We start from the raw sequence: 11,392 nt of genomic DNA, 5'->3' as shown, positions 1-11,392 counted from the left end.
AAGGATAAGATTGTTATGGTGCTGAACTTGAGGAAGAGCCCCTTGAAATGCTAGTAACGTCGGTGATCTGTTCGAAAGTGATGAGGGGCAGAAATGAGACCGGCTGCCGTGTAAAAATCAAGCCACGAATCTGTCGGACTGCTGTCTTGAGCTTCACTCAGCTCCAGCTGTTCTAACTTATTAACGACCTCTGTTGACAATAAAAATTCTGTAAATCCTTTGCTGTTCATTTTTTGTTGTCTCTGTCCATGGACGGGTTTCTGCTTACACGTGCAGACACGAACTCAGATACGGCTGGACCGTGGGCTGCTCTCGGTGTTCACGCAGTCTCTCTGGAGTCCCGGGACTGAGACAGCTGCGCGTTCTCAGGTGGGATAGCCCTGCCCCTGTGCACAGCAGAAGGCCTCGCCCAGTGTCCCCAGGAACCGTGTGCACTGCCACCTGGGCAGGATGCTAGAGCCCAGGGATGAAAGGGTAAAGGCTTGTCAGAGGCAGGCTCTGTGGCAGGGGGGCGGAGCCTGGAGGCCCAGGTCTCAAATCCCCACCTGGCTGGATCCAGTTAGAGACCCGCTGGAAAACCACCCGGATCTCCAGGTACGCCTTAGAAGCCGTGCTGCTGTTGTGATTTTTCCCGTGTCTCCACACCGCAAATGGTCTCTGTAGACTTTTCTCCTTCTTGCCGGCTCCTCTTTCTTTCAGGTACGAGCAAAACTGCCTTTCCTCTCGCCTCTGCTCTGCACTGCGCTGTCCTCGCTGACACACGCTCATGTTTCTAACTACTTCCTCATTCCTGCATTCCCTTCGAAGTCCATTCCATTTACATGTGAGCTCAGGTTCCAGTGCCCCAGGAACCCAAGTTCTGGCGTTCTCAGTGGTCCCTTCCCTAGCGCATACGCATGTGTGTAGTGTGAAGAACTTTCCTCTAAAAATCGATACTTTGCACTGTCAGACATAAGCTCATTCTTGTTTAGCTGTTTCCGGTTCATATCCATTCGTGACATGTAGAAATCTCTTCGGCCTAAAAAGAACCAGGGCCGTCAAAGTCTAGTTTGTGTCACCCTAAGACAAAGTATTTTTCAACCACATCTTTCTCTTCAGTGCTGCAAAAGGATGTGCTGTTCACCGTGGTGTCTTTATGGCCGATACCGTCACGTTCGCGCCGTGTGAAGGTAGAAGCAAATATCTTTCCGACTAGGCGCATGCATTCCGTTTCTGGTATTGCCGAAGAGGCGCGCTGTAAAAAGACATCAGTCCCTTCGCGCTGGAGGGCACCTCTGCAGCTCACGGCCGTGACTCCCTGGTTTAGGTGCCCTTCAGCGTAAGGGCGAACTGACCTTGCGTGAAACCCAAGTTTAACCTCTGCATTCTGTTCACTCCGTGCATTCACTTGTACATACAGAGCCGAGCCCCGTGACAACGGCAGGCTTTTTATTAAAAACAAAAAATATGGGGTTCTGTGCGTGTGTGCGTGTACACTTCATAGCTTTTCTTTTGGGGAATTCAGAAGAGACAACACGAACTCAATCCAGGTCAACGTTCTCTCAAATGGACTGTTACTAACCGAGTCATCATTCAGTATGTTAATGGGTCGTCGGAAAAGTCATGACACATTTTTGGATGGAAAAATGTGACTTTTCTGATGACCCAATATTTACTGAAAGATTTCTGAAAACAAAAACTAGAGGCCAAAGCAGATAAAAAGGGGGCTCGGGCCATAGAAGTTGAGATGAGTCTGGCAGGATATGTAGGATCTGGACTCGGGAGAGGAAAGGGCGCAGAGCTTGGACTGACAGTCCTAAAAGCCCCGTACAGCTCGCGCTGGGCGGATGCGGGTCTGTGCCCGGGCCACACCTGCGGGGGTCCCACCCGTGCCTGTCACGCTGGTTCTGAGGTTAGCCAGATCACAGCTTCGGGCACTGAGCTCACCCTGAGGGATTCGGACCACAGGTGCTAGGGAGCACTTTGAGGACTTTGAATGAGGGGGTGACACTTTCGGGTCACCTAGGATGGATCTAGAAGTCAGGAAGCAGAGGCAGGAAGGGGGGTGAAATCCGTTCCAGTATTTCAGGTGAGCAGGTGAGATCGAGAGTCAGCGCCATTGAAACAGCCATTTGCTGTGACCTTACGTGAGGAATAGGGGGTTTCTTGTATGCACACTTTTTTTTTCTTTTAAGAGAGATTTTTGCTATAAGGCACATGTACTCGCCAGCGAGACAGAGTCAGACAGCAAGAAATCACCCCCCAAGGTGGGATGGCCATAAATCAATCGCTTCTCCTCCATTCTCCTCTCAGGATCTTGGGCACACACGCACATGCACCCGGCGTGAGTTTTAAGCCACTGGGTCTGGGACTTGGACCTTGGTCAAATAGGTGGGAGTCCAGTGACATAAGCAGTACACCATCTGCTGGTCCCGCACACTGGTTTTTTAATGGAATTTAAGGGCCAGCTGGTGGCCTGGTGGTTAAGGTGACTGGATACCACGTGACAAACTGGACAGTTTGCATCCCAAACCCAGGGGCTTGAAAAACATGCCAGGCGCATGTGCGTACATGCCCCAAATCCTGAAAGGCGGGGGCGATGGAGGAGAAGTGACCGCAGTGTGACTGTCCCCCATGGGGAGACTTTCTCATTTTTCCTCTCTACCTCTTTCTCCGGCAAGTGCACATACCCGCTGGCAAAATGTTTTTTAAATGAAATTTAGTTGAAAATAAATGACAGAGGTAATCCATTTTCTTTTTAGATTCTTTTTGTGTATACATTCAGCCATTGCAATTTGTAGATATTGTTTTAAAACTTGTCAAGAATTTTTAGTGAAGATCTTTAATGTTCCATCTTCACAGTTTCCAAGGCAGAGTTTCCATTTTATTTATTCCATAAATAAACCCATTTTATTTATGTTGTATTTATTCTAAGTGACTTCAAAATGGTCTGAAAAGTCACAAAAGCCACAAAGAGGAACCAGCAGTTGGCATAATGGCTATGTTGCTGGACTCCCATATAATCGACTGCAGTTTGAGTCCTGGACCTGGTGCCTTAAACTCACGCTGAGCACGTGTGCATGTGTGCCCAAGATCCCGAGAGGAGAATGGAGGAGAAGGGATTGTGGTGTGGCCATCCCCCCTAGGGGTTGATTTCTTGCTTTCTGTTTCTCTGTCTTTCTGGTGAGTGCCCTGTAGCAAAAACTTCTCCAAAAAAAAAAAAAAAAAAAAAAAAACACAAAAAATAAACCCATTTTATTTATGTTGTATTTATTCTAAGTGACTTCAAAATGGTCTGAAAAGTCACAAAAGCCACAAAGAGGAACCAGCAGTTGGCATAATGGCTATGTTGCTGGACTCCCATATAATCGACTGCAGTTTGAGTCCTGGACCTGGTGCCTTAAACTCACGCTGAGCACGTGTGCATGTGTGCCCAAGATCCCGAGAGGAGAATGGAGGAGAAGGGATTGTGGTGTGGCCATCCCCCCTAGGGGTTGATTTCTTGCTTTCTGTTTCTCTGTCTTTCTGGTGAGTGCCCTGTAGCAAAAACTTCTCCAAAAAAAAAAAAAAAAAAAAAAAAGCCACAGAGACAAAGCTTATAGTTTTTCAGTTGTAAAAAAATAAATCAATAATCTCTTCCGTAAGGTGAACTTTCCACTCCTAGTTATGAGAGGTTCACAGGTTAGTGTAAGTGGGTGTCCGTCACGGCCATAAACCGGCAGCTGGTTACATGTTGCTGATAAGTGGAACAGACTTTGCTCAGCACTGAGGATGAGAGACGAGAGGGAGCAGCCCCTGATCTTGGGAAGTTCCACTCCCTCCAACGCAGACTGCAGAGGAATGACACTGGGAAACCGAACGCAGAGGTGAGGCCTCATGCAAATGCACTTTCTGAAAAAGCAGGGGCGTCCTGTCTTTAGACGTGACATCTGTGTGACTCTGTGCTATTGCTTTGCCATTTCAGTAACTATATTGTGATCCCGCCGTTCCTAAAAAGTCAAATGGTCTCTTACATTGTCCATCAAGGGCAGGCAAAATCATAAACTTTCTGCTTTCTATTTCCTATTCATTTTTACATCTTTTATTTCAAAGAACTTAATTTATTTTCTTTTTTCCAGGCATTATGGAAAACCTCTATTTCAGAGTTATTACCATAGTTATGGGTCTTTATTTTACTGAAACAATGACAAATCCACCAAGAAAAGGCCGCATTTTGTTCAATTCTGAGTGCCAATGGGAGGAACATCTGACAAATTGTTCTCTCACTATGAAATACAACGGACCTTCGGACGTCTCCCGGACAGCAGCCACGCTGGATGTGAGCTGCAGCTCCCTTAGAGTTCTCTTGCAGTCTCACACGGAAAAAGGACGGAAAGTAAAACATCCGGGCCTCGTTAGCAGTCTCCTGTCAGGAATATCCTCCAGCGCGCTCGCGCTTTTACATGCTTCGGACACACTGGACCTCAGCGGCAGCGCCATCCGCTCCCTGGCGCTGCACTGCCCCAGTCCTGGGTCCTCCTGGGTCCAACACCACAGAGGCAGCTTCGGAAATGGGATTCCATTTCTAAAGGCGCTAATTCTTCAAAGCAATAAACTCAGCAACACGCCAGAGGGTGAGTGCCATTTGAAAGGTTAGACTAGTTGGAAAACAATGAATATGTTGAAAGTTAATGTTTTGTTTGTTTGAAGAGAGATTTTTTGCTATAGGGTGTGTGTGCTCCCAGAGAGACAGAGACAGAAAGCAAGAAGTCACCCTCCAGGGGAGAGGGCCATGCTGCAATCCCTCCTCCTCCGTTCTCCTCTCAGGAATTTGGGCACGCATGCACACATGCCCGGCGTGAGTTCCAAGCCACTGGGTCCGGGACTCGAACCATGGTCTACTACATGGGAGTCCAGTGACATAGCCATTATGCCATCGGCTGGTCCTGAGAGTTTATGTTTTATGTCAATAACAGTTTGTTTCCCATCTAAGTAAACGGTGGAAAGTGAAGCTATCTGGCCTGAGCAAATGTAACAGCACAATTTTCTTAGTGGAATTGGAAGCTATAATATGGAGAATCTGTAATCAATGAAGTTTATCTCCTACTAGTGTAACTTACATGTTTTAAGCTTTTGTCGAGACACTAGGAGGTATTTAAGTATAAATAATAATGCATCATTTTATTAGGTCATGGGAAAATTTCTGATGCATTTTTGCATAGAAAAAATACATCATGGAGGCCAGCAGGTGGCTTAGTGATTAAGGGTGCTGGACTCCCACATGGGTGACTGTGGTTCAAGTCTTGGACCTGGTGGCTTGCTTTCTTACTTTATCTCCCTCCCTCCCTCCTTCCCTCCCTCCCTCCTTCCCTCCCTCCCTCCTTTCCTCCCTCCCTCTCTCTCTGGTCAAATTGAGATAAATAAATAAATGGATAAAGTTAAATAAAATAAATATGTTTAAAAAATAGAAAAAAATACATCATGACTTTTCCAAAAACCCAATAAGTTACTACTTTGATCATTATGTATTTCCTAATATAGGGGCCAGCAGGTGGCATGGTGGTTAAGATGCTGGTCTCTCAAATGACCAACTGCAGTTCAAGTCCCAGACCTGGAGGCTTGAAAATCATGCCAGGTGCATGCTCGTGCCCCAAATTCTGAGAGGAGAATGGAGGAAAATGGATTCTGGTGTGACATCCCTCTGGGGGGATGATTTCTCATTTTTCCTCTCTCCGTCTCCATCTCTTCCCAATGAGCACACACACCCTGTGGCAAAAAACCATCTCTTGCCAATGAGCACACACACCCTGTGGCAAAAAAAAAAAAAAAAAGAACTTTAAAAATAAAAAATATATTTTTTAATATAGAAAATGCTAAGAACGAGTTCAAATACTTTTAATCGTAACACAAGAAATGAAATATGTTGTCATACTTCTGATTTTGTCTTCTTGTCATACGTTGCACCTCTGCTCCTCCAGTTCAGAAATGTGTAACACGGGAGCGTGCCAACCTTCTCTCTACCAACTCTCACCGGAACTCCTCACCCCGGGTGCTAACGGTGAGGCACGTCTGCCCAACACTACCCACTCCCCTGGCATCTAGTGGTTGACACTCCAGTGTCCCCTCACTAGTCCAACAGTGACTCATTTAGGAAATAAGGTAAAACTTCCTCTGTCCTTTTTATATTCCCGAGTACGAGACAATTTCCTTGTGTGTTTTTAGTTTTGTTCACTATTTGCTAAGCACCTAATTTACATAAGACACTATGTTAAAAAAAAAAAAAACTATAAGGATATTGTCCTCTTTCTCCATTCCAAATTATGCTTTTTAAATTTTCTCATTTTTTCTTTTCCTTTTTTTTTTCTTGGTTTCAGAGGTGTTAGCATAGGGCACATGCACTCACCAGAGAGAAAGGGAGACAGAGACAGTGAGAGGGAAAGTGAGAAATCACTCCCCAGCTGGAATGGCCACACACCCCCTCTCCTCCATTCTCCGAGGATCTTAGGCACGCAGGTACATGCACCTGGCATGACTTTCAAGACACCATATCTAGGACTCGAACTGCAGTCAGCCATGTGGGAGTCTAGTCACGTAACTGCCACACCAACTGCTAGCCCCCATTTCTCATTTTTTTCTTACAATTTTTTTTTCTCCTCTCCAGCTCTGGCCTTGTTTGAGGTATCATTTTGAGCATTTTGACAAGAAATGCCTCACAGGTAAAGGAATAACTATTTCTGTCACTAGAAGGGTGTGAGAAGGGTGAGAGTCTTCTCCCCTGCCCTCTTCAGTAAAAACAATGTATACCATTTTTAATGTAGGTGTAAACTAATTGTATTTTATTATATATTGGCAGAGGGTGTGAGCACTTACCAGAGAGAGAGAGAGAGAGAGCTACCCCAGTGGGCACAAATACATCCTAATCCTCTTTTCCCCTTATTTCTATCCAATTAGGATTTGGGGCACATACACACATTCACCCATAGTGGTTTTTTTTTTTTTTTTGAGCCACTGGGGCCGGGATTCGAACTGTGGTCCACCATGTGGGATCTAGCTCCCTGTGCACATCACTTAACTGCTGTACTACAGGGCCAGCCCCTTATCATTCCTGTTGTATTATTCCTATTTCAAAGGAAATACCCATTATTTAGAGAACAATTTAGGAATTTAAGAAAAATTAAAGTCACTCAGGTATTATGCATTTGTCATGTTTATCTTTATGCCTATGTATATATTTTTCTTTCAAATTGAATCATACTGTCCACCATATTTTATAACTTTTGTTTTTAATATTACAGAATATTTTGAATATCTTTACATACTGAACCTCATAAACAATATTTTAGATAGTTGAGTAGTTTCATAATAGTTGTTTGATTAAACCAATTATGAAAAAATGAGTATTTCCATTTTTGAATGAATATCATTATAACTACACATATTCATATGACATTTTTTGTTTTTAATTTGACCAGAGAAAAACAGAAAGAGAAAGAGAAAGGGAAAGTGAGAAAGCAAGCCCAGGTCTAGGACCAGAACTGCAGTCATCCATGTGGGAATCCAGTGCCTCTAACCACTACGCCACCTGCTGACCCCCATATGACATTTTCTATTTATTTAATTTTATTTACACATTCATTTATTTAAATTTGACCAGAGAGAGGGAGAGGGAAGGTGAGAAAGCAAGCCACCAGGTCTGGGGCTCGAACCATGGTCAGCCATGTGGGAGTTTCCAGCACCTTAACCACCACACCACCTGCTGGCTCCCCCTGTGACATTTTCTAACTAGTATGATTGATGTGAATCTGAATCCACAGCTTCAGACTTACTGGAGATAAGACCTGTCATCTATAACGCAGTCTCTGCTCTGAGCCCTACTGAGGGCAGTTTACGGGTGGGCTCCACAGACATCATTCTCACATCGGCTCTCCTCTGCCTTCCCCAGATAGTACCCGAGTGCACGAGCCTTGCACCTCGACAAGGCATCAAGGGGTGTGTGCATGCGTGTGTGTGTGTGTGTGTGTGTGTGTGTGTGCATGTCCCCTACCCCTACTGCCAGAGAATATTTCTTTTCAGTCTTTTTGTTTGTAGAAAATTCTTCCCCTTTTTGTTTCTTTAAAACCCCCTCTCTAGGTCTGGGAGTTCCTTTCCTCCAGAGGTGTAGTTTGGGAAGCAGAGGCCGCAAGGTTTGTGGACTCCATTGCTTTGCCTTGCCGGGCGCTTCCCAGACAACAGCAGAACCAATGGAGAGAAAGCATAGGGAGGCAGGACAGGAGCATGTTGGAATACTGTCCCACCACAAGGGTAAACAGGAGCACTGAACCTCTCTCCTCTCTCTCTTTCTCTCTCTTTTCCTTTGGTTTTGCCGTGGGACACAAAGGCTCACGGGAGAGAGACAGGGGAAGTGGGGAATCACCCCCTCCACACATGGATTTTGGACATTCATGTGCACATGCCCAGCATGATTTTAAAGCCCCAGGGTTGGGACTCGAACCGTGATCAGCCATATGGGAGTCCACTACCTTAACTGCCATGCCACCTGCTGGCCCCCTGAACCTCTCTCTCATAGCAGATTAATTCCCCAGAGCTAATTAAGGATTAACACAGATTCACTCAACAACTAAATATTTCTACAAATGCAGACGTGGCCTGTCTTCTTTTTTCAAATTCAGTGTCTGCTTCCCAAAATATTAGGGGGAATGTTAAATCTGAAAAAGAGAGAAAAAAATAAGTAAAATGAGCAAACCCTGTATCTGAATTCCTACTAGAATTCTGGCAAATGAAACCGTGCAAAGATGAATGAAAGAGATGGGATGGAGACCCAATGTGAGCCATGAAGCTAATCAGGAATGACTCCGAGTCCTTTTATCCGTAGTATTTTGTGGTTCTTATCTTTTCCCCATAATCGTCGCACGTTTTTACTAGGTTGTGTCCCTTTGAACATTCCTGCTTATCTTAGGATGAGGTGGTTCGGCGGCCATGGCCGAGTAGCTCTGCCTTGGCAATCCCACCATGGCGGGCGGTAGCGTATGAGGGAGGGGCCACCCAGGGCAGCCCGGGCTTCCAGCCTTTCTTCTCTCCTTTGCTGACTCCTCTGCTGGAAGCATGTTCAGGGGGAGCGTCTGGGTACTGTATTGGGTCATCTGGAAAGTCACGCCTCATTTTAGCACAGAAAAAGGAAGAATATGCCATGACTTTCCTGGCGACCTAATAAGATCTGTTCATAGAATCCCTTGTGAAGATTATGGGGCCAGCAGTTGGCGTAATGGCTATGTCGCTGGACTCCCATGTAGTCGACCATGGTTTGAGTCCCAGACCCGGTGGCTTAAACTCATGCTGGGTGCGTGTGCGTGCGTGCCCAAGATCCTGAGAGGAGAATGGAGAAGGGATTGTGGCGTGACCATCCTCCCTGGGGGGATGATTTCTCGCTTTCTGTGTCTCTGTTTGTCTCTCTGGCAAGCACACACCCACAAGAGCAAAAACCTGTCAAAAAAAAAAAATTGGTTGTGAGGATTAAATGAAAAATATATCTCAAGAAACTAAGTTAACACCGTATTTGATACAATAAGTGATAGTGATTAAAGTAAGTGAAAAGCACTTTGCACACCTGTAATGCCCTTTACAAATAATACTTTTTACTGCTCTCCTGCCACAAATTGAGGATAACAGTGGATCTGGAAACAAATCATCTGTTTTGTCTAAATCTCGAGGTGTAACTATCGCCATGGATGGGACTTACAGCCCGCTGTAATTCTCGAGCAGAGGACCATCTGTGTCTGGCTGTCTCTGTAAGTGCTCGCACTCATCCGCAATACTCCTGAACTGGGAGCATCCCAGAAAGGAGCGCTCGGCCAGTTAGCCTTGCAGCACAGAAGGCTCCGTCACTCATGTCCCGCGTGTTTTCTGTGGTGACTGTCGGTAGCCCCCGGAAGGCCCGCTGGCGGAAGGGCGACATGTCCCGTTGACTAACCCAGAGTCAGCTAATCCCCTGTCTTTGGGATCAGCTGTGACGTCACTAACAAGCTTTGTGTTGGGAAAACACCCAGCAGGCTGCTGACCAATGCAATTTACCAAACAGAAGCCGGCAGTGGGTTTAACCTTAGTGACCGTCCCGCTTCCCTCCCGTGTTTTTAGAGGGCAGCATTAACTTCAAAACCAGTTTGAAAAACTTTTTAAAATTGGAATTGATCTCTAACCCGCCCCACCGTGATCAAGCAGTATTTTCCGAGTGGCCAGCAGAGTCTTCGGAAAGTATGAGACCAACACGGTGCTGGGATTCCAGTTAGATGGACAGACTAGAGGGGCCGCCTCATGGTTAACTCAGTAAATGCCAGAACCCGAGAACAATGTGTTAGAAAGGAGATGACATGATACCTGACTTTGGAAACTGGCAGAGTGAACAACAAAACTAAACAGTGCATTATTAAACATAAGTATGTTGTATTCTTTTATTATTTAAGTTTATTTATTTGCATTCATTCACTGTACATCATTACAGCATACAAAATGAGATTTCCCATCCAGAATACACTGTAGATTGGCTCAATCAAGCATATCAACATACATGTTATCATCAACAGATAATTTTCCATTTCTTATTTCCTGTATATTTTGCTTTTTTTTTTTTTTTTTGCCATCCTTGATTCCCTATCCCTCACCCTCTGCCGTGTCCCACCCCCTCCCACATTGTCTCTGGTATCCACGGTTGCTTTCTATGCCTTCCCCCCCCATTTAATTGATTCGCTAATGAACTTAATTAGTCTAAATATTTCCAATAGCAAGTGCAGCTGATATATACCTACCTATACATGAACCCAAGTCTGACTTTAGGCATAAACCGCAGTGAGTAGAATGAACTCAATAGTTCACCTTGATCACGGTTAGATCTTGGAAATACCATAACCAGCGCTATTAAAACCAATCCAGGCTGTAAGGAAACAAAATGCTTACAGCACATTAAGCTAAGAGGGCAAAACCTTTGCTCGCCTGTGTCATTTGAGCAGTCAGAACTGGCCTGTGAGTCAGTAATTATCCAGGGTCATCCCAGACTCTGTTCCAGTTTCTTAGTGTTCTCTGGAAGAGCCTGCAAGCCGTAGCCCTGAGTTATCACTGTTTATGTTATCACGTTATCGCATGTGGGAGGGCCCAGAGGACTCAGTCCAAAGGGCACGTGTACCATGGCATGGCGAGGTCTGCACCTCCCCTGTGGCCTTCTTTGCTAGGACACTGAGATCGTTTCTTGGAAATCGTAAGACCGTCTCGGACTACCTCAACACAAACAAGTTGAATTGCTGCCTCCCACGGCCTGTGGGATCATCAGAAAGCAGCTCAATAAATAATTCGGTTTCTGTAAGTGCCCCTCCGCATTTCCACCTAATATTCAATCTCCTCTCCCATGTCCCAGCCCAGCCTTCCATGCCCCACGCAGCCTCTTTCC

General features: G+C 45.5%; 1 protein-coding gene across 2 annotated transcripts in view; it reads left to right on the top strand.

Moving 5' to 3' along the window:
• Nucleotides 1-307: 307 nt before the first annotated feature.
• Nucleotides 308-11,392, top strand: part of LRRC66 (leucine rich repeat containing 66) — a 40,574-nt gene continuing 29,489 nt past the window's right edge. Inside the window, exons 1-2 of one of the 2 annotated variants that reach the window (XM_006141454.1) lie at nt 308-594; nt 4,098-4,592. In XM_006141454.1, coding sequence (XP_006141516.1) covers nt 4,103-4,592 — 490 coding nt within the window. In that variant the 5' untranslated portion in view covers nt 308-594; nt 4,098-4,102. Of the gene's footprint in view, nt 700-4,097; nt 4,593-11,392 lie in introns of both variants that reach the window. The other variant, XM_006141453.1, reaches the window with a different exon arrangement.

This window comes from Tupaia chinensis, unplaced genomic scaffold (genome assembly GCF_000334495.1).
Source record: "Tupaia chinensis unplaced genomic scaffold, TupChi_1.0 Scaffold000054_1, whole genome shotgun sequence".
Classification (NCBI taxonomy): Eukaryota; Metazoa; Chordata; class Mammalia; order Scandentia; family Tupaiidae; genus Tupaia; species Tupaia belangeri.
Note: the sequence above shows the minus strand (reverse complement) of the source record. Positions and strands in the feature narration are given on the sequence as shown.